The 23,124-nt window shown below is 40.0% G+C and overlaps 2 protein-coding genes across 3 annotated transcripts; one reads left to right on the top strand and one right to left on the bottom strand.

Moving 5' to 3' along the window:
* Positions 1–344: 344 nt before the first annotated feature.
* On the bottom strand, positions 345–8,017 carry LOC149851457 (uncharacterized). Its single transcript, XM_090008450.1, has 3 exons — positions 6,166–8,017; positions 5,598–5,656; positions 345–434 (listed from the first exon to the last, which is right to left on the bottom strand). Exons 1-3 carry the CDS (start codon positions 8,015–8,017, stop codon positions 345–347), a joined length of 2,001 nt encoding a protein of 666 aa, XP_089864576.1.
* Positions 8,018–10,507: 2,490 nt separating this feature from the next.
* On the top strand, positions 10,508–22,896 carry LOC149851456 (SWI/SNF complex subunit SWI3A-like). Of its 2 annotated transcripts, none has more exons than XM_090015199.1 (7): positions 10,508–10,681; positions 11,148–11,698; positions 20,814–21,284; positions 21,584–21,750; positions 21,865–21,914; positions 22,317–22,480; positions 22,560–22,896. In XM_090015199.1, the coding sequence occupies exons 1-7, from the start codon at positions 10,534–10,536 to the stop codon at positions 22,749–22,751; spliced, it is 1,743 nt and encodes a 580-aa protein (XP_089871325.1). In that variant the 5' UTR covers positions 10,508–10,533; the 3' UTR covers positions 22,752–22,896. The 2 variants fall into 2 exon arrangements, with proteins under 2 accessions (XP_089871325.1, XP_089871326.1); XM_090015200.1 differs by having other exon boundaries at positions 10,514–10,681; positions 22,365–22,480.
* Positions 22,897–23,124: the final 228 nt, after the last annotated feature.

Raw genomic sequence — 23,124 nt, 5'->3', positions numbered from 1 at the left:
TTAGGTAGATTTGGGAGGTTTTCATTTTCCTCCAATATGATACTTATGAAAAATACCAAAATACAACCATGGAGCTCTCATCAACATTATCACTATCATTAGCAACTAGAAGAAATACTTTCATGGACACCCAAGCACACAATCATGGATAGAGAGAGCAAAGGAGGTGTCCCATGCATAATTGAACGTGACATTGGCCTTGGGAGGGATGGGCTGCCCATCGTTGAGATAGCAGAGGCCATTGCTGGTCTTCCTGAAGAGCTTGGAATTGATCTTCTCTATGCTTGAGAATCCTCTGCATGTGATGTATATGTCCCCTTGCAAGCATGGGAAATTGTTGATCACTACCACCTTCCATTCAGCCTTTCCTTGTATCTCCTTCCCTGTTTTCTCCTGGCTGATGGTAATGTTTGATTTCTCACAATCTCCCAATGCTGAAACAAACATTGAAAACATGAACAATATAAGTTAATTATATGCTTTCTATATATATATATATATATATATATATATATATATATATATATATATATATATATATATATATATATATATATATATATATATATATATATATATATATATATAGAGAGAGAGAGAGAGAGAGAGAGAGAGAGAGAGAGAGCCATGAGAGAAGATGCAAAGAATGAGAACAAACAAGATATTGTAGACAGCAGCCATTTTTTTCTCAATTTGAGTGTTGTTTTTATGGGGTTCAGGGGTGAGCTTACTTATAGTGGAAGGAGACAGAAGAAAATATCTTCAAAATGATATATTATTAGGTACCTGTCAGGACTGTGATTGCTACTATTAATTTCACATAAGATTTCTGGTTCTTTCTGACTCAATTGCCCCCCTCTCCTTCTAGAGGATCAATGACAGTACCAAGGATGCATCTCTAAAGACCCTCCATATCTTGGCTCAAGGGCTTGCTCATCTCTTGAGGGTGACTTATGAACCTCATCAAGTTGATGGGATGTCATGGGTTCGAAACCCATAGGGGGCATCCCTTGCTGTAAGGTCGAAGCTGGGTGTATTCATTGGTGGACAGAAGAGACCTCAAGGGTTTTACCAACTGTGTGTCTGCCAATGTCCAGCCAGTGATTGGGGGTTCTCCGTTAGCCTAGCCAAAAAAAAGGTTGGCCATTTAAATAACAAATCTAATCCAATAGTTCGCTACGTCGTTCAAGTGGTTTTGGTTTAGGGGTCAGCTAAATGTTGGTCCAAGTCTTCCAAGACCTGAACTGAGTCAATTCCATGGCTCTGGTTGTCAACATTCGCCGTGTCAAACCATGTGATTGAACAAGAAGAAATTGTCCTTTCCTGTAGACCCAGTAGATGTGGCTGGGGTGTGCTGGACTTGACGTTGAATGGCTGAAGTTGCTTCATTTTTAGGTATGGTTTACATTTATGACTACCAATAAAATGTTATTTTTATAAAATATTAAAGGTATACTAAGAATTTTAATAATAAAAATGAGGGCGGGCAGGGAAAAAAGGAAATCTACCCTCGTCTCCATCGCTTTTGATTTTCACCTCCACCCCCGGTCCATTCTTTGTTTCATGTAGGGATGGCAGTGGGGCGGGGCGGGGGACAAGGTCTCCACCCCCGCCCCGCTTCCCTGGCGGGGATGGATTTTATCCTCCACCCCCGTTTCATGTCCTCCATCCCCGGTTCAAACGGGGATGAGGCAGGGCGGGGCGGGGAAAAGTGCACGTCCATCCCCACCTCCACCCCTGGACAGGGATGGATTTTAACCTTCGTCCCCGCCTCCATCCCCGTTTCATACCCTTCATCCCCGGTCCAAACGGGGGCCCCGCTTTCCCCCGGTCCATTGCCATCCCTAGTTTCATGTCTCCCTCTCCACCCAAATGGGGCTTGGATGGATCCCCATTTTCCCTCAGTCCACTGCCATTCCTAGAACCAAAAATCTAAGAATACACATTAATGATAATTCCTTTCTATAAGAAACTTCCCTCTTAGCCAATCACAACCATATGGAAGGGGAAAACTTTTTTAGACAAATTTTCAACCCTTTACAGTCATTTTAGCAAAACAACTTACACTTTTCATGTGAAAACTTTTCAAAGGTTTAACTGTTCCCTGAATCGACACTCTCAGTGGAAGCAGGACCTATGATCGGCACATTGGCATACTTGCAATGACCCAATAAGAGAATAGGAGGATGTGTGATCGTTTGTTCTCTCCATGGCATCCATTATCTATTCCCCATGTGTGCACTTGTGTTAAAGTGATGAGAGCGCCTTCCTAGTGGGTAAGGGTGCCAACCGTGGTTTTTCTGTCCAAGTAGACGGCCGCCTGTTTTCTACTAGGACCACCTTGTCCTAGACGGGTCACCTTCTCTCTTTCCTCTCCTCCACTATGAATCAATCTTCTGATTAATGTAAGATTTCTATTCTTGGTTTCAAAAAGGAAAAGATCACACAGCTAAATAGAATTGCTTAGTATTCCTGACTGCCTTACAAATCTTTCAATCAAGCCACCATTCAGCCTGGACCATGGTCAAAAGCCAGGGTGCATGGCCAGATCTGACCCAGAGGCTTGGGCTAGGCTCCATGTTATTTTGGTCATATGAGAGCTTATAGATACAAATGTACTGAAAAGGCTAACTCGGCCCAGTTACTAATAAGCCAACCTAACCCAGTGTGTTCAGCCTCAGCCAAACATTTGAACCACAACACAACCTCTGTAGGCTAAATAACTAAAGCAAAATAAGCTATCCGAGCCTGTGTTCACCTGAGGTAAATATGTATATTGGTATGAAAGACCAAATACTACTAAAAATCGCATTTCAATTCAAACTAAATGTGCATATAATGAAAATACATTTGCTACAATTTATGGGTTGGATATAGGCCAAACTAAGCAAGTAAAAAGTCAGTAGCACAATAAAGTATGAGAGATAGACCAACAGCTGCAGTCATAACTGAGTTTATTACTTGGGTTGGTAATCATATTGCAGTGACAAGGCATATGAACTTTGTTGGACTATTCCGATTAAAGCAAAGAAATTCAATACTTTCAAAAACCAGTCGAGTGTAGGAAAACGAATAATGTTGACTTGAAGAATTTTATGTGAAATATGAAAAAATCCTCATTACACATATATCAGGTTGACTAGAAATATTTTTGCAAAGAGAAACATCTGAATATGATACATACATTAAAGCTAAACTATCCATGAATTCTGTTTTTATTGCAGAATTAATTCAAATTGTCAATGATTTACAGAGGAGAAACTTTCTACTACAGTGCCATGTGACAGAAAAGCAAAGCAAGTTAACAATCCAAAACTCCAATCAGATACATCCAGCATGACTAAATAATATTCCATATCTCCATCAAGACAAATCATGACGGTAATCTAATAGCGTTAGAAACCATGGCTTGTATAACATGAAAGGGCCTTGCTACTTATGGACATAGCAATCAGAATCAAGTGTCAGTTCTTAACAAAAGGCAGTAAAGAACAAACCAACCTGCATATATGGTTGAAGTGAATGTGATCAGATCAAAATGAGAACCGAAAATGGAAATAGAACTTAGGAACCCAAAAGAAAAGATATAAGAATCAAAAGGATAAAAAAGACAAAAAAGGTTCATAAGCAGAGAGAGAGAGAGATGAATGTCCAGCTTCTTCTTGAACTATGCCTTTTCCCATGGTGAATCTCACCCTTTTGTACTAAGTTTCCACCATTGTGAGTCCATGGAGATGGGAGACTTTTCAATGAGACCAGATGGAGATCAACTGCAAGTCTGCAAAGGGGGGAGGTTAGAAAACAGAATACTGTTATAGCATCACATCAGTTTTGATGGTTAAAAATGTCTACTTTTCAGCTGAGCCAATTGAAGTTATTTAAATCCAATTCCACACTTTCAAAAGAAAAATTACATCATTTTCTATACATTTTCTGGAGTGTAGTTCCTGCTGAACACAAACAAGTTAGTTGCACCGAATCACCTGAATCAGTGACGGAGAATCAGATCAGACCAGTTTCATCCTAGTACATGTTAAATTGTTAACAAATATCCACAGCCAAGAAAGGATGGTTGGTGGCACACTCCCAATTCAAATGAGGAGGTAAGCCCAGTTTGATCTGACTTTGATGACCCTAGTTGATGTGAATCAATGAAAATGACAACAATCAATTAGAAAAACCAATTATCCAAAATAAAATATGCCTGTAATTGCTAACTGCTAGCATAAGTTACTCATAACTATCCCTATAAAGAAACCAAATACAGATACTAGACATCATGCTGTTAGGGCTGCCACAGGGTTGGAAGGCGCATCATGATCCAAATAAAAATGCGTGCAACTTGTGTACAACAAACACAAAATCACTCTGTTTACCACCACTAAACAACCATAATTCAGAAGTGCAACAAACACAACCATTCACTTCCCCCCCCCCCCCCCCCCCCCACCACCACACACACACACACACACCTTTTCCTTACGGAAAACCAGCCTCAGTGATCCAAAACCGTTGATACATGGCTAATTGCTATAAAGAAAATATTAGCAAGTTTCATTATAATTAAGGTTGCATTTTGATTTAGCAGAGAGATCAACTAGCTAATTGTGAATTCTCACTGGAAGTGACTGCATAAGAAAAGATAAAATTAATGACACCTGCAGCTTCAAAAAATACAATTGCCACCTTTATAGATGGTAAATTAAATTATAATGGTGAACGCATACTTCTATCCTTGACTTGGGGAATTCATGAGAAAATGGTGGAATTGGGATTCTCGTGAGTTCCCAAACAAAATAAAATTGTGGGGCCCAGTGAGAATTCTCATCTACAAGAATGCTCATCTCAAAATCCAAATGCACCCTGCTAAAAATCCATACGAGGATTTCTTTCCCCAACAATTCATCAAGCAAAGCTCTGTTATCACAAGTTTTCAACATTAATTGGCAATCTGACCAGTGTCATTCATCATGTTCTTTGAATTTACTGATCATTTACCATTCAAGTGCTCCAAAGTCTATGGCTACACTAAATCAATAGTGTACTATGTGGGGCTAACTAGCTCTATCGAGAAGGCCAAAGTGTATACAATAAGGATACATGTTAAAAGAGAATATATATGTATCTCACTAAAGGAATGTTAAAGCTATCTGAATGTTTTTGCATGTGGAGTTATTATTTCTGTATTTGGAGCCAAAATGTCCAAGCTCCACTAGGAACTTCATCAAGATGCAAATTATGTATTCTGATTTTTTTTTCTGAAAAGATTTCCTGTATTCTACGTTGTGCATCTCCAATCCTGCCAGACTCGTGGTTGTCCCAGCACAGATATTTTGTACTACGGAAAACTCACGGCAACCTGCACTTCTTAGCAAGAATATAAGTGTAAAGCCAATTATCACTTCTTGTTCGAACTCACAGGTTGCTGATATAGTTGCCACATACAGGAATGAATAGGAATTCACTTAGTCGGAGCTAAGCCGATATCATTCCACAACCAAAAGGTTTGGTCTGATAATATCCGTGTCCAAACACATTACAAAAGTTACACAAAGCAAGCTGAACATTCAGACACACACACTTTGTTGAGCTCTAACCTGCCAGTAAGGCCCAGCCTGCCAAGAGTACTGGGCTATCATGGCAAGTTTGACACCTCCTGCAATGCAGAACCACAAATTGCTATATAAACTCAAACTAGATACAATCCCCAGTGAAAAATAGAATAGATTCATATTGAAAGAAGAAAATTCAATTGAACTAATAAAAAATAGTTTTACAACCAACAGCCTGTACTCATTCGAAAAATTAAAGCAATTTCCCATGACAAAAGGATTTCCACTATATATTTCTTTGATCTAAAAAGGAAGAACATCTCACAGGTTAAATGAACTCCCGAGTTCCCAACGCACATTTAGGAACAGTAAGTGGAAAGTTCAGTAATTACAGGTATTAGAATGATCAGTTCCATGACCACAAAGACAATCTACAGTCAGTCATCCGCTATCACCATAGAAGCCTTGGATAGAGGAGAGGGCTAAATCAGAACAAACCTCATCGAGCATCCTACCAAAGACCCGAGCGATGAATGACTCCTTGTTAATTAGTAAAAGAACGGGGCAGGTTATATGTGCAATCTATATTTTCATACAATGGCATGTCTGAAACTTTCCGACAAAGATATAGACAGATTATCCCCACATTCAGGGCTAGGATCCAAATACCACTTTATACTGTCATTATAATACCCGTCCACATGCATATCCACAAGGTTTTCATCTTCCCCACTTATAGATAAATCATGCCTAACACCCAAATCTGAAACATTACAAATCTTAACATCATCCCCAAGAAGAATAGCTTTGTCATCATTGAACTGTTCACCAGGCTCTTTTACAGGTAAATTCCAATCCCTCAACTTCAGACTACTGGTGCAACCGGCACCATTCACCCCCTCAACAATGGTTCTCGAGGGGCTACACGTCCTACGAGAAATGCCATCATCAACATTCAGAAAGTCAAGCCTATGACCACCATTCATCAACTGAGCAGCACCAACACCACTTTTGAATTCATGATGATCTCCCCAATCATCAAGATTGTTTGCATCATTCAGAAAAGCCGCTTCCAGATGTTGATTGCTGATGATCATCTTATCACACAGCGAAGCCTCCCCAATACTCCTCAGCCTCTGGTTGATCCCAAAGAGCTCTTGCGACAACGATTGCAGTGAGTCTTCAGATAAACTCGGTATCTTGGTCACCACACTCCCCAGCTTGTCCCTCAATTCCTCAATCTGCTTAAAAACTGTTAACCGCGTATCCTCCTCCTCCTTATCAATCGCAGAAAAACACTCCCCTTTACCCCCTTCTTCATCCATACAGATGAATTCTCCCCTCTCAATTGCCGAATTGGCAGGCCCAACAAACCGATGAATGATCCGCGCGCTGCCTTCATGGGGACCGGGCTCATGGCCAGAATGGACCGCGTAGAGATTGAAAACTGCATTGCCATCATCTTCATAGATAAAGCTCTTGTCTTTCTGATTGTAATCCTTGATGGGGACGATTGCCCTGATCCTGAACCCACACCCGCAGCGCTTGGAGCTATACCGCTTCGTCTGAAGCAACCCCAGCTTCTTCGTATTGGGCGCGCCGGCCCGGTGGCAGCAGTAGTCCTTCACTTCAGCCATGAATGGCTTGTATCTAATGTACTTCTGCCGAATGCAGAGCACCACCTCGTGCTTGGCCGCGAGCTGCTGAAGCCGCTGCGGCACCTCCTTCGCGGGCACCTCGAAGGTGTCTGTGTACTTGAACCGCCTCCGCTTCGACCTCCCCTGCGCCCCGGCCACCCCCTCCGACAGACAAACAGCACAATTCGAGACGCAGGCTCGGACAAACGGCTCAGGGATGCCGTAGAATTTCGCCCCGACCGTCCACGCCTGCTTGATCCGATCGATGGTCTCCTTCAACCCCAAATGCCTCGACTCGGAGCCGTTCGAGTGGCAGTTCATGGCGATCTCTTGCCATTGGTTAACGTGGGGGACAAGTTGGTTGGGATTGCTCTTGAAGAAGAGGGTATCCTCGCCGGAGCCGGCTCCGGCAGCGGGGGAGGCGCCGAGCTTGTCCTGGATTCGCTTCCAGCCGGTGGCGTAGGCGGTGTCCTCGTTGCGGTCCTTCCAGACGCCGCGCCAGGAGGCGAGCACGGAGGCGGGCGTCGCCGCCTTGATCTCGTCCGAAGAGGGGTAGCCCGACTGCAGGATGCAGCGGGCCATGAGTCGGTGAGAGTCGCGGTTGAAGGTGTAGAATTGGGTGGAGATGTAGGGCTCGGGGTCGACGACGGCGGCGGCCGCCCCATCGTCGTCGTCGGAGCAGCTCCCCGCCGGGGAGATCAGGATGGGGACCAGGGCAGGGACTTGGTCGTGGTCGTGGGGGATAGTGGGGATCCCCAAATTGGAGGCCTCCTCTTCCCCTCTTCTCCCCAAGCCCTTACTGTCTGCATTCCTACCCGAATTCTTCATACCCTCTCTCTCTCTCTCTCCAGCCAAACGATATCCTTTAGTGCAAAAATTGAAAGAAAGAAACCACAGAGAGAGAGAGAGAACGCCCTGAATTATTCCTTATTCTTCTTCCACTGTTTCAGTTCTTTGGTGCTTTCTTTTGTTTATTTGAGAGAGAGAGTTTCAGAGCAGACATGGATTCTGTGTCTCACTCCAAGTGAAGGAGAGAGAGGGTCGGTGGGTTTGAGAAACCGTGACAAACGCTAAGTGTGGTGTCAAGATCAAGTTGGTGAAGGATTAGGAGAGTCAACGGGTCAGACCTCTGCCAGAAATGGGTGAATTCAGACCCAGATCTGCCTAAGAGGTGTTGGTACCGGGTCTGCATTTGGGTCCTAATGAATCTTCCATAGAAAAAGCCATATCCGAATTCAAAAGGGATTATATAAATTAGTCCCGATCTATACCCTGTAAAATAGTATTGTTTTTATGTTTTTTACATTAAAAATTTATGATCTTAATCGGAAGTCGGGTTGGATTCAGATTTGATATGAAATTTCATAAACCATACCTGGCTCTATATGCTAACTGGACTTCATGGAACTGACCCGAATAGTTAATTTGGACTCGTTCATTTGTTACCAAACTGTGACTCTACCTGACCCAGTACGTGACAACATCCAGGTCATACTTGACCTATGGACACCCCTAATCATATATTGTCATGATAAGGGTGAGCAACACGTCGGGTAGCCCGGTGGGCCAAGCTCACCTGGCCCATCATGAGTCAGGTGTGAACTAGTTGGATATATGATTTATTTGGATATATCCCAATCTAACTCCTTGAGCTACCTATCTGACCTAGGGGTGTCAATGGGTCTGGTTTACCAGGACCCGACCCGGACCAAACCCTATAGTGTCTGGGTATGGTGATAAATAATAAGACCTGAGTCCAGACACGAATATCCCATTAATACATGGATTCTGGTATAGTTTGTGTAAAAATGATAAAAAATATTATTTTATCAGATATGGTCCGAATCTGGTTCATGTATAGGGATGGCAGTGGGGCGGGGCGGGGCGGGGGACAAGGTCTCCACCCCCGCCCCGCCTCCATCCCCGGCGGGGATGGATTTTATCCTCCACCCCCGCCTTCATCCCCGTTTCATGTCCTCCATCCTCGGTTCAAACAGGGATGAGGCGGGGCGGGGCAGGGATATTGCGGGGAAAAGTGGTTGGGGCAGGGATGAGGCAGGGATCGTGGTGGGGACGGGGCGGGGAAAAGTGCACGTCCATCCCTGGACGGGGATGGATTTTAACTTTCGTCCCCGCCTCCATCCCCATTTCATACCCTTCATCCCCGGTCCAAACGGGGCGAGGCAGGGCAGGGCCCCGCTTTCCCCCGGTCCGCTGCCATCCCTATTCATGTATGGGTCCGATTAGAATTTGGTTCAGACTCAAATAGCTTGTGAAATTTCATACCACCCCGGCTCGACTAGAGTTTTGTCTAAGATCCGCAAATTTTCAATGTAAAAAGTTATTTTACTGGGTTTGGTCTGGTCGGGTTGATGTAATCCTTATAGAATCCAGGTATGTTTTTCTTATGGTAGGTCCGATTGAGTCGAGTTCAGACCCAATACCAACATCTCAAATCAGATCTGGGTCCGGTTTCACCTAGGTTCGAAACAAACCCTACCAGTTGCCACCCCTAATTCAATTTGAAAGATGTGAAGACTTATTGCTACTTGTGTGGTCAGATGGTTTCCCAAATTGGACCCCATTGGGTTACTATGGACCGATTTGGTCTTGTGCCGCGTTTGGGTTCGATCAAGATCCATATACGGGACTGAGTGTTGTCAGTAGGGATTGTGTATATTAATACGAAAATAAATGTATTGTACTACAAAAATAACATGTTTCTTGAAATGTACAATTTTCTAAATCCCAAATGCAAACAGTTTGGATCCAAAATAATTAAATACATGAGGATTTGGATCAAAATTTAATCAGAGACAGCTAAAAATTGCAAAGCCTCCGTACTGAATCCGACCCATTTGCATCCCTAATGGGTTCCAAACCCAACAGGATCTGTGGGCACAACCACCTTCTAAGAAAAAAGATAAAAGAGAAAGAGGGAAAGTTATCATGGGTATAAAATGGGTCGGGTCAGACATAACCTGACAATGCATCTTGTTTTGATAGTGGGTCTGGATCTCATCCAATTATCATAGTGAAACTTCATGGATAGGATCTGAGCTTCTGTGGCACTGAGTTCATCCAAAACAGGTTGCTAATCCAAATTTGACATGGACCCAGATGGTCCCAACCGTATTTTGTTTTGGATCTCAGCCAGATTCGGATACATACTATCTGGATTTCATAATATGGGTCGGATCCTGGTTGCAACTAGGTCGGAGCACCATTCTGCAATTTAGTATGAAAAAGAGGCCCCTGAGCTAAATATCTCGCGTCGAGTATTTAAAGCGACGCGCTTCGTTTGGGTCTTCTGTTCGAGTGAGGGAGGCGACGAGAGACAGAGGATGATGCAAGACTCGGGCGAGCTGTTCGATTCCTTAATGCTCCGAGACGAATCGGGGTCGAGGCCATCGACCCACGAATTGAAGGCGGAGCCCGCGTCCGACTCGTCCGAGACGGCCCGGGAGTTGTACACGATCCCTAACTACACGAGTAAGCACTCAGGCGACACGGCGTTCCGTCTCCCGTTATCTGTTCGCTCGGTTCGTTAGTGTTTATCTTAGAATAATGGATATTTGATTGAATATTTCGCGAGATATTCATTTAATCGAGTGATTATCGCTTTTTTTTACTCGAAAGTACTTTTTTTAAGGGTTTTTTACAGTGATTTTTGTTTTTTCGGGTTTCTTGTGAGGAAGATTCATTGCTTTTGTTTCGATCGATTAGGGCTATGTTGAAGTTGGAAATTGAGGTCTTTTTTGTTTTTTTTTTCCTATGGGTTTTGATGTAATTTTCTGCTTGAAGTTTCGCGACTTAGGTTGGTTTTTGTTTGGTAATATCGCCTTAATTTACACGCACTCTTTCTACTAGAACAGTTGTGATTCATCAACAGTTGGAAAATGAGATAATTCTTTAGTTATTAGTATTTCTTATGTATTTTTATTTTTTGGTAACTTAGGTTGGTTTTCTTGGGATGAGATTCATGACGTAGAGAGGCATCACCTTAAAGAATTCTTTGATGGTAGCTCGATTTCTAGAACGCCCAAAATATACAAGGAGTATCGGGATTTCATGATTAGCAAGTACCGGGAGGATACTTCGAGAAGATTGACGTTCACGGAGTTGAGGAAAATGTTGATTGGGGATGTTAGTTTGATCCACAAAGTGTATAACTTTTTGGATATTTGGGGTTTGATTAACTTTCAGGGTTCTGATCAGTTTAAGGAAGCTTGCGAAGAGGCGCCATTTTCGGTGGTTGTCGAACAAGGCTTCCCATTGGGTGTTCGAGTGGTTCCCTCGTTGAATGTTGCAAAGAATTATTCTGCCGGTAACGTTGGAGAAAGGGCTGATGACAAATTTAAGTTTCCACCTTTGACGTCTTATGTGGATGTTTTCAGCAATTCAAAGACTTCGGAAGAAAATGGTGGAGTCGAAAATGTCTCTCCAGTTGGACTGGTTTGCAACAATTGTTGGGAAGAATATGGTTCCAGTCATTATGTTTGTGAGAAGGTATCTCTCTGTCGAAAAGATTACTTGATCATTTTATCCCAACAAATGAGCTGCCTTTTGATCATGTGCTTGTTTTAGTGTGTTCATTGGTGTTTTTTTTTTCCTTTTTCAGTTTTTGTATGGGGAAAGATTCCTTGAGAATATGTTTTCTGAATTTATTTCAGTTGAAACTTTTTCATATTTTCTAATCTCTCACATTTAAGGAGCTCATAGTTGCCTGAAGGTGACAAGCGTTGCTAATAGACCTTGAAGCACTTAGTTTATATGATTTTTAATTTCATATAATTAGCCATTAAGCACCTTATCCTGGTCTTTGCTAAAGTTGGCTGTTTTGATGCAACTCTGAACAAGTATGAATGGGTAACAAATCTTGTTCCTGGCTCTTCTTGGCAAGGAAAAGTTCACAAGATTTTAAAAATTTTGTTTTTGGGGAAGTATTGGAAAAGTCTTGGTGTACATAATGATTAAAGCCATACAAGAAAAATATAATTAAAATTTTAAAAACAAAAAATTGGAATAATATTGCAGTAAATTGGAATTAGGCTAGCTTTTGAAATTGCACGATACTATGTAAATTTTCATGGCCTGTGATTTTCTCTGGATAACCTCTAGAATTTCAAAATCTCGGATTATTTGTGACAATTCTATGATGTTCTATATTTACCCCCTTTGTGTTCCTTTTAAGAAAGGCCTAAAATTAAGGAAATTGGCGTCCTTTGACTTTAATTGATTGTCAAATGTAGTCTTAGATGATGAAACTAGTCTTCACCAATTGAGCTTGATTTTAAGGAAAGAGCTCCAAAGCACCATTGATCCTTTTATAGGTCTTCTGTAACTCCAAGGCGAAACTTGCCTAATTCCAGTCAGGATTTGACTGTTGGCTGCTTGCAATACTATACAGTCTTGTGACTAAAGCTTATAGAGTCGGTAGTCAATAGCCCTAATACTTTCTATCAGGATGTGAGTCGGATACCTCTTGCTGAAGGCCATAGAATTCCTAAACTGAAGATTGAAATGAATTACAAGCATCAAACTTGATGGAGGCTTTTATAAATTTGTCATGAATTCATTTTCAAATGAACTCTTAAGTCATCTGATGTAACGACCAATTGTTGATGAAGATGAATGAACAATATAGCCGTTTTAGCCATAATGACAATGCTCTCATCAAGCTCATTCCCTTACACAACGGATGGAAACTTTAGACCTTTGTCTTACACTAGATCATCTTCTTCCATCAGGTAGAGAAAATACTCATTACATGCACTTTTGAAAGGTTTAGAGAAACAATCATGCACTTCTGACCTGATCCAAGTACCATATGGGTCCTGATGACCCACTTAATTCAGGCATTGTTAAAATGTACATATATAATTTATATATAGATATATTATATATATACATGTATCTATATGTATACATACTTATGTATGTATATGTATTTGTATACATATATACATTTATATGTATTGTATATACTTTTTTTTGTAATTTTTATTTTTTATTTTTTATTTTTTTGTTGTTTTGGTCAACTCAATGTTGACTTTGACTAGCCATTGGAGTTAGTCCAACAGCTATAAATCTAGTCGTTGGACTAACTCCAATGGCTATGAGATCTCCCTCTTGGTTGTATATATAAGGGTTCTCCCCCTCTTTGTAAGTATGCTTTTTGCATGCTTGTGTGGATTAATAAAAATATCATTTTTATATTTGTGAGTCTTCTTTGGTGTGTGCCCTTTGTGGCCTTTGTGTTGTGCTTGTCCACTTTGGCATCTTTGGTGGACATTTGTTCTTATTTGAATGCTCCTCCTTTCTTCACATGGTAGTGCTTTTGTTCTTCGAAGTTGGCTAAACTCATTGTTCATGTGCTCGTGGATTGCTCTTCAAATTGTTCGTGGTGCGGTGCTTCTGGTGGCTCAAGTGGGCGTGCTCTTTCTCTACATCTATCACTCTCTCTCTCTCTCGCCTCTTCTCTTTCTCTCACTCTCCTCTCTCCTTCTTTGTAATAATAGAAGACCAAAAAGGTGTCATTGTTATGCCCATCAAACTCAATGACACTAACTATGTAATATGGTCTTCATTCATGAAGCACCATATTTGGGGCAAGGATTTGTGAATGGGTCTGATCTTGAACCTAAACTTATCTTCACAAAAGTGGAGAACGGGAAGGAAGTTGCACTTTTAGAAGATGAGAGAACCAAGGTCATAACACTTGAATGAGATAAAAAAGAGCCAAGCTCTGATACCAAGTAAAGATTCAAAGAGTCTTGAATCACGAACCAAAAGTCCAGCAACTTGAGTGTATAACCACAAATGTGTTCTCTAAGGAACACACTCATAAATCTCACAAAGGGGACCACATACGTGTTCTCCCACAAAGGGGACACACACAAGAAAACACACTATATAAAAATATATATTTTATTGAATGAAACAAGTGTGCAAAAGCATAACTTTACAAAGGGGAGAACACCCCTATTTATATACAATGGAGAGAGCGAGAGAGAGCACTCGAGATGATCAAGGGTTCTCCCAATAGATAGATTTCTAGCTGTTGGGAGCAAGTCAACCTAGGTTGACTTGGTCCCTAAAATATATATACATATATAGTATACTATATACACAAATATGTATATGTATAATTTAGCACTCCCTCAACTGGAGTCGCGGTCTCATCATACTTCGATCTCAGTAAGTCTTCCTTAGCTTCTTGATATTAGTGCATCGTTTCATATGACCCCAAAATTTGATATTTTATCCGAATGTCATACTAATTCAAGCGTGTCTAATGTTTTTATAGTCGATGGTACATCTCTTGAAGTCAAAGAAATAGGGAATTTAAAAAAAAAATTAAAACTCCAAAAAATTAGATATATTCTCAAATTATATTAAAACCTTTTATCTGTCTTCCAGATATCATATCATGGTTGTACTGTCTCCTCATCAAATGATTGCTGGGTGCACCAGTCAGGGAAGATGATTTGGTACAAGACCATAGTTCTACTATATAGATTTTTTGGAGATACCCAATAATACATTTTGTTGTAATATCCAAAAATTAGATTTGGATTTGTGGCATTTAAGATTAAGACATCCAAATGTATCTAAAATTTCATATTTCCCAAGCTTGAATTTTGTTTTCGACATGGACAATTTTACTTGTAATGATTGTATTTTTGGCAAAATGATGCAACTTTATGAAAGAACTCATGTTTCTTCTAGACCACTTGAGTTAGTTCATTCAGATGTGAGATTCAACACCAATCATATCAAAAGGTAGATATGCATATTATGTGATATTTGTAGATGACTTTTTTAGATATATTTGGATCTACTTTCTTAGACATAAGTCTGAAGTTTTCTTGCATTTCCAAAACTTTCATAACTTAGTTAAAATATTTTTTTTTTATATATATATATAGGAATGGGAAAACCACCCTAGAGGGGTGTAAACCCGGATGCATCCCTTGACCCCGGGGAGCCACCGACTTCAGCTTATGCAAGGGGAATAACGCCTGCGGAAATCGAACCCTGACTGCCTATATAACAGTCAAGGCTTGTTCCAACTAAGCTACCCACTCGGGTCTTAGTTAAAAATAGGTTTAATAATAACATTTTCATCTTTCACACTGATTCAAGGGGGAGAGTTTTTGTCAAAAGAATTTAAAGATTACCTTAATTCACATGGCATTACACATCAAAGATCTTGCCCGCACACACCACATCAAAATGGTTTAGCTGAAAGAAAACATAGGCACATTGTTGAAATCACCATAACTTTACTTATTACAAGTCATGTTCCTAAAGTTTTTTGGACTGAACTCGCTTTGACTGTTGTGCATCTTATAAACAAAATGCATTTTCATTATTACAAAACATCTCTTATGTTGAAAAACTTTTCAAACTCACTCATGATTATTTCAAATTAAGAGTTTTTGGATGCATGTGTTTTATCTTAACTTACAAAAATGACAAGCTTTCTCCTAGGGCTATTCCTTGTGCTTTCTTTGGATACGCTGATAACTAAAAAGGTTATAGGTGTTATGATCTTAGTTGTCGTAGGTGGTAGGCTGAGCCTAGGCGGTGAGCCCCTAAAAAGGCCTAGGCGGTCACCAAATAAAAAATAAAAAAAACATACAGAATATGTAAACAAACTACTAAAATTAATAAGAAACATGTATACTATTGAAGCCTTAAGAGAGCAAGAAGAGAAACATACAATAAAAAGGGAAGGAGCTAACACAAGTAGAAAACTTCATTCTTCTTTTCTTGAATGAGAGTGTACCCTCTTATATGAGTCAACCTCTCTAAACGGTTACAAAGAAAAAGTAACCTAAAGAGTCATTTTACAAGTTTACCCCTTACCTATGAGACTATATACAAAAGAATAAAGACTAAGTAAAAGCTAAATTACATATATGTTTCAACACCCCCCTTTAAACTTGGAGTGATGTAAGGGAATCATTCCAAGTTTGGAAAGAAAAGTATTGGAATGTGCCGGAGCCAAACTTTTCGTAAACACATCTGCAATTTGACTCTTCGAGCTCACATGATTCAAAGCAATGATTTCATCTTCATAAGCCCTTCTTATATAGTGACAATCTATTCAATGTGTTTAGTCCGCTCATGAAATTCTAGATTCCTTGCAATATAGATAACACTCATGTTGTCATAATACAATTGAGTTTTATCTGCACTGGAAATTCCTACTCACTCAATAGCCATCATATGCAAACTATCTTAGCTGTGACTTGAGCCATTGCTTTGTATTATGCTTCTGTAGTGGATAAAGTAACCTTCTGGTGTGTCTTGCTTTTCCATGAGATTAAGGAACTTCTCAGAAAAACACAAAAACTAGTAGTGGAAAGCCTATCTCGGGTAGAACTTTCAAAGTCAGCATCACAAAAAGCATGTAGCTTTGTATCAGAAGAAGATGAGAAGAACATGCCATAGTGCATTGTGTCTCTTACATACCTGATAATCCTGAGTACAATAGCTAAATGAACTGTCCTGGGAGTGCTCATAAATTAACTGACCACATGAATTTCCTAGGTAATGTCTGGTCTGGATATAGTCAAATATATAAGACTTCCAACTAATTGTATGTAAATGACTGGATCTTCTAGCTCAACATCATTAGTGACTTGCATCTTCAAATTTGTTTCCATATGAGAGGACTTTTTTTGAGTCATCTGCCAATCTTGCCTTCACCACCAAGTCTGTGGCATACTTATGCTGTGGCATACTTCTTTGGATACGCTGATAACACCTATATGCTATCTCCAACCCAAGAAAATATTTTAAACGCTCCAAGTCTTTCATCTCAAACATGTTAGCCAACTTCTCTTTGGTCTCCTTCACTTTTTCCATATCATCTTCCAAGAATATCATATCATCTACATAAAGAAGTAGTACACATTTTTCAAGCACAGAAGATGACACAAATAAACTAGGGTCGTGATGACTTTGCTCAAAACCAAGTGATTTTACCGCTGAGCGAAACTTCTCAAACCATGCCCGAGGAGCTTGTTCTAGTCCATATAATGCTCTGCAAATTCTACAAACCTTATCCCCTGGATCTGAGTATTCTTGAGGTAGTTCCATCACACTACAAAAACCCACCACTACTCTTGAATAGTATCCAAAATCATGAGAAGAATACCACCGAGTAAAAAAAGAGAAAAACTACATGCACACAGAGACAACCCTAACATGACACCAAATTGACTAAATATGTTCGTCAGATCATCTCCACAAGCATGTGATCAACACAAATTCAGTAATGATGATAGTTTCCCTACAAACCCCACCAAGACTTCAACAAAATTCTTTCCTAATCACAATCACATAAAACAAGACCACCTCACTGCATCCGGAAGAAAAAAGAACACAAACTCCAAATCTTGAACCCATTCATCTCCACGATCAAACAAGCATCCACATAGACACCACCCAAAAAAACATGAAAAGAAACACAACAAAATCAAACTTTCAATCAAATAAACAAGCCCAAATGGATTAAAACCAAAAAAGACAAAAAAACACAAAAGAAGAAAAAGAGAATATGAGAGAGAGAGAAAGAGAAAGGAGGGCATACCTTGGTTGGGTCACCCTCTTCTTCTTGCAAAAAACAAAAAAGAGAGAGTGAGAGAAGGGGGCGTACCTTGGTTGGGTCGGGGTCGTCCTCTTCTTCTTGCAAAAACCAAGAGAAGAGAGAGGGAGAGAGTGCGAAAAGGGGGGCAGCCGAGAGAGGAGAGAGGGAGAGTATGTGAAAAAGGGGAAAATAGGGCAATTAGGGCTCCCTTTTTCCCTTTTATATGACCCATGTGGGTCAACAAAAATAAAAAGCAGATACACCTAGTCAGTCGCAACCTAGTAAGGCGGCACCTAGGCGTGCTTGGAGCTAAAATAGGGCCCCACCGCCCAAACCTAGTTTCCCAGGCGATGGGGTTGCGCTTAGCTCACCTAGGACGCCTAGGCGGCTCCTAGGCGCTGCCTTTGACAACTAAGGTTATGATTTTGAAAATAAAAAGTTATATGTTTTAAGAAATGTGTTTTTGTAAAATGATTTTTTTTATTGTGAAAAACCTAAGGAAGTAACTGAGTATTCTTTCCTATTTGATTTTGTTTCAAAGCATGATATTGATGGTTGTGATTGTGAGTTTGGTTCTGAGAATGTCGATGAATCAAGGGATGAAGTGCCTTATGAAGAGCAACCCCATGGTGATAGAACCTACTTTCAATACTCTAGACGTAGGGTACAAAAACCTCCATGTACACATGAAAATTATTCAAAGATTGGAAGTGAAGATGATGTGCTATCTAGGAGATCTTCTAGAGTATCAAAGCCCCTAGAGAAGTTTGCATCTTACGATTCCTTTTCATTTAAATACAAGGCATGCATTCCGTTAATTCACTCCTATGTAGAACCCTCGTCCTATGCCTAAGCCAAAGAAAACTCTGAATGGGTAAAAGCTATGAAAGTATAATTAGAGGCATTAGAAAATGTTAAACCTTGGACTCTTCAAAACCTCCCACATGGAAAGAAACCCATAGGATTTAGGTAAAAACCAAGAGTGATGGGATCCTTAAGAGGTATAAGGCTAGATTAGTATCCAAAAGGTATTCACAAGAATATGAGATAGATTATGAAGAAACCTTTGCCCCTGTTGCCTGAATCACCACTGTTAGGACCTTTATAGCAGTTGCATCCATTAAGAACTGACCCATATACCAAATGGACGTTAAAAATGCTTTTCTTATCTCTCAATTACTAGACTAGACATAGCACACGCCGTCTACACAACTAGTCAATTTCAGCATGCTCCTACATTTGTTCACATGGGAGCAGTTTTGACAATCATTAGATACATTAAAACTTCTATTTCTAGAGGCTTTTTTATGTCTTCTTCGTCTGCATTTGATTTAATTGCTTATACTGATGCCGTCTGGAGAGGTGATCCCAACAATAAACACTCAACCACGAGTTTTTTTGTTTTTCTAGGTGTATCTCTGATCTCGTAAAGGTGCAAAAGGCAATAGAAAGTCTTTCTTTCATCAACAGAAGCCGAATATCGGGACTAGCCGAAGACCACTATGATGGGGGTGGTTTGGTTGGGAAGACTACTGACTAACATGAAAATTCAAATAAAAGGTGTTTTGAAGATGTGGTGTGACAATAAGATTGTTATCTACATCACCAACAACCATACGTTTCACAAGAGAACAAAGCACATTGAAATGGATTGTTCAGTATCTTCAAGGCAACATTAATCTGCTCTGTCATATTGGAATACCAATTGAGAGACTTCTTCACTAAACCTCTCTCAGCTCTTAGGTTCCACTTCCTTCTCAGCAAACTTTCCGTCATTCTACTGTAAGTTTAAGGGGTAGTGTTAAAATGTACATATATAATGTATATATATGTATTGTATATACTTTATTCTTTTTTATAATTCTTCCTATTTTTATTTTTGTTGTTTTGCTCAACTCAATGCTGACTTTGACTAGCCATTGGAGCTAGTCCAATGGCTAGAAACCTAGTCATTGGACTAACTCCAACGGCTATGAGGTCTCGCTCTTGGTTGTATATATAGGGGATCTCCCCCTCTTTGTAAGTATGTTTTTTGCATACTTGTGTGGATTAATAAAAAAATTATTTTTATATTTGTGAGCCTTCTTTGGTGTGTGCCCTTTGTGAGTGTGCCCATAGTGACCCTTTGTGCTTGTCCACTTTGGTATCTTTGCTGGACATTTGTTCTTATTTGAAGACTCGTCCTTTCTTCACAGGCATCCCTGATTATCCATCACTTTGGTGGGTGGACTGTTGCAAACTCGGCTGGACCAATGTTGGGAATCTGATAGCCTTTTGGTAGTGACTCAAATCCAACCCGACTTACGCACCATGTTGGTCTTGTGTCAGGGTACTGGTACATTTTCATAAAATAGCTTTTTTTATTTATTTTATGGTTGCCTTTGACAACTCCTAAATGTCTTCAATCTTTAAACAAGCTACTTAATTCCTTGTGGTTTTGTTTCACATAGTTAAGGACTGCTGATTCTTACATGTAGCAATTTCTATGGGAGTTAGCCTTGAGGCATATGGATGTCTGGTTCTATGTAGAAATTTCATCTCAAATGTTATGGCTTGAGCTTAAAGTTATCCTGTTCTTTTGTCAATATCTTCAAGGCGTTGTAGCTCAAACTTATTCCTGGTGAATATATCGAAATTTGCTTCTTTTTTTAATAATTAAGTTGATACTAAAGATGTTTTATGCTTTTCTTATGAGATGCAATCATACAACTTTCTGATGGGTCATCATTTTTGTTTCTTCACTGTGTTGAAAGTTGTTATGTCAACTATAATAACCGGTTCCATCTAGGTATCACTCACACATTGAATTACGTGTCTATCTTCCATTTTGATTAGTCTATCCTAGATCACATTGCATTAATGTTCGTACTGAAGCTCCCCACTTTGTTTTTGCAAATTTGCACCTTCAACTGTTAGCTATCTTTGTGACCTCGTGGACTCTGATGCTCTTAGGTGTTCCATTTGTGCTATTTGCTGCTTATTTTTCCATGTGCGATTGATTGCTTTGGTTGTTATTTATAGGCAGAGTTTGTGATTTGTGCAAATTGCTTCAAAAATGAGAAGTTTGGTGAAGGAAAGTGTGTCGGTGATTTTATTCAGAAAGATTGTACCAACACCACCTGCAGTGATTTGGCCAATACATGGTCTAATGCAGAAGTCCTGCTTCTGATGGAAGGTGCTCTCAAGTATGGAGATGATTGGGACAATGTTGCTGGTCACGTGAAAACCAAAAGTAAACATGATTGCATTTTGAAGCTCATACAACTTCCATCTGGTGACCACATGTTAGGCAGCCATAATATTAGAACTAATGCTAGAAACACTGAGAGCAAAGGAACAGGAGCCATTTCTTTTGGAGTCAAGAATGAAGATCAGCAGGGTGACCGTTCTGCAGATACCGAGGTAGTACCTTCAGAAAGTGTTGAAGGCCATTCTGTCAAGCGACGCTGCCTTTCTCCACTTGCTGATGCTGGCACTTCATTAATTACACATGTGAGCCATTGTTTTTGTTTTTTTTTGCTACGACGGTCTGTTTTCTCCTGTACAAAATTTTGGTTTTTGTAGTTTGGCTTACCAGAGGTGTCGTGAGTTGTATCAAGTTGCTGAAGGGCCTGGATGTGGTTTGCATCCATGTGCAACTCAACATAGTAGGCAACTTACACCACTTTTATGGAGTTGTCAGTAAGATGTCGGAGTCTGTAGTAAGACTTGGTCACACCATCTCAGAAAGAACGCTATCCTTCTCTGTTGATTCCTTGACTGAATGTTGACCAAGTTCTTCATTGTACTAGGTTGCTTCTCTATCCACAATGGTTAGCCCATTTGTAGTGGCTGCTGCAGCTGAGGCTGCTGTTGCAGCCCTATGCAATGAGAGCCCATCTGCAAAGATGCTGTTAGACACTGACGAGGAGGAAATGGCTCACAACTTTGGTTCTACCAGTTTGCCAGAGTTGGAGAGGTTTGCATTTCTTTTCTGATGATCTTAGTTGTTCATTAAGGGCTTCACATTTCAGGGCTTGAATCATTCAAGTCTGTTTTGCTCTCATTCAAGTGTTTGCTTTAAATTCTATAGAGTCGAGGCTGAGGAGACATGCAAGATTGGAGAAAGGGATAAACAATCAGGTGTCTTCTGTTGTTTGATCTCTACAACGTTATTGAGATATTAAGCATGATTCATTTTACTGTTTGATTGTAGCTATAGTGCCTATATATAAAGTTTTCTAGTAAATGCATCTCTGGGCTCAGGCAAATACTAGACCTAGCTACGGCTCAAATTTGTGGCTGGAGTTGCATTGGTTTGGAATTCCGCAGTCACTGCTAGCAAATGGTCACCAAGTTGACTGAGTTGGTGATCAGTTTTTTTTAATATTTATTTTTATTTTTTATTATACTTGGTGACCATTTGCTAGTGGTGACTGCGGCAACTTTTTATTTCTTTCTGTTGATGCGCCATCTCTCTAAGCATTTTTAAAAGATCACCCCTAGCCTCATTCATTTTCTGAAATGTGCCACTGTATCTTACAGACAGAATAGTGATCAATGTTGATGAAAAGATTGGTGCATCTATGTTAGAAATGCGAGCTGCTGTTGCTACTGCTCTTGGGGCTGCAGCTGCTAATGCGAAGTTGCTTGCAGACCAAGAAGACAGGGAGATAGAACATTTACTGTCAACCATCATTGAGACACAGGTTTGTTCTCTCTCTCTCTTTATATCCAATGTAAGTCCAACATTGGGATCTCATTTCCTTGTTGTGAACAAACTCACAGATTAGGAAAATTGAGTGCAAGATCAAGCATTTTGAGGACTTGGAGTTGATCATGGACAAAGAATACACCCACACACAGAATGTGAAAGATTCGGTTCTCTCAGTTCATCTTGATATTTTGCAGAAGAATCTAAATGCTGGCATTTTGAGAGGGAATCATCAGATATACGTTAAACCCTTGATGGGTATGTAGGCCTTTGCTAACGACTGAATTATTCTTTTTATTACAAGAAAAAAGAAATTGACCCACTGTTGTCTGATATTTTCTTTCTATTTGTATGATCAACTGGGAATAGCATTCAGATCTTGATAATTTAAGAGGTCAGTTTTTTTGAAAGTTATTTCACAAAGACTAGATGTTAAATAACTCTTCCAAACTTCTAATTTCAGTTTTTCTCAAACCAAAACAAAACTAATTTCAATTTTTTTTAATGAAGGAAACCTAGTTTTAGATGGAATGATGATCAACGTCCACTGTTACTACGTCTTTTCATCCCTTTCTACCCTATGCATGTCCACGTTAGAGTGGCATGTTGGGTATTCATTATATATGTTTATGGGCACCA

Source organism: Nuphar pumila, chromosome 1 (genome assembly GCF_984573655.1).
Source record: "Nuphar pumila chromosome 1, dmNupPumi1.hap1.1, whole genome shotgun sequence".
NCBI classification, from domain to species: domain Eukaryota; kingdom Viridiplantae; phylum Streptophyta; class Magnoliopsida; order Nymphaeales; family Nymphaeaceae; genus Nuphar; species Nuphar pumila.
Note: the sequence above shows the minus strand (reverse complement) of the source record. Positions and strands in the feature narration are given on the sequence as shown.

Bases quoted from the DNA above. Each gene is read 5' to 3' on its own strand.
- LOC149851456 (XM_090015199.1), top strand. From the start codon at position 10,534: ATGATGCAAGACTCGGGCGAGCTGTTCGATTCCTTAATGCTCCGAGAC. The intron at 10,682-11,147 runs GTAAGCACTCAG...TTGGTAACTTAG, and splicing joins CACGATCCCTAACTACACGA to GTTGGTTTTCTTGGGATGAG. The intron at 11,699-20,813 runs GTATCTCTCTGT...TGTTATTTATAG, and splicing joins GTCATTATGTTTGTGAGAAG to GCAGAGTTTGTGATTTGTGC.
- LOC149851457 (XM_090008450.1), bottom strand. From the start codon at position 8,017: ATGAAGAATTCGGGTAGGAATGCAGACAGTAAGGGCTTGGGGAGAAGA. The intron at 5,657-6,165 runs GTTTCAGACATG...TCTGCATTGCAG, and splicing joins GTCTATATCTTTGTCGGAAA to GAGGTGTCAAACTTGCCATG. The intron at 435-5,597 runs GTTAGAGCTCAA...TGTTTGTTTCAG, and splicing joins AGGCTGGGCCTTACTGGCAG to CATTGGGAGATTGTGAGAAA.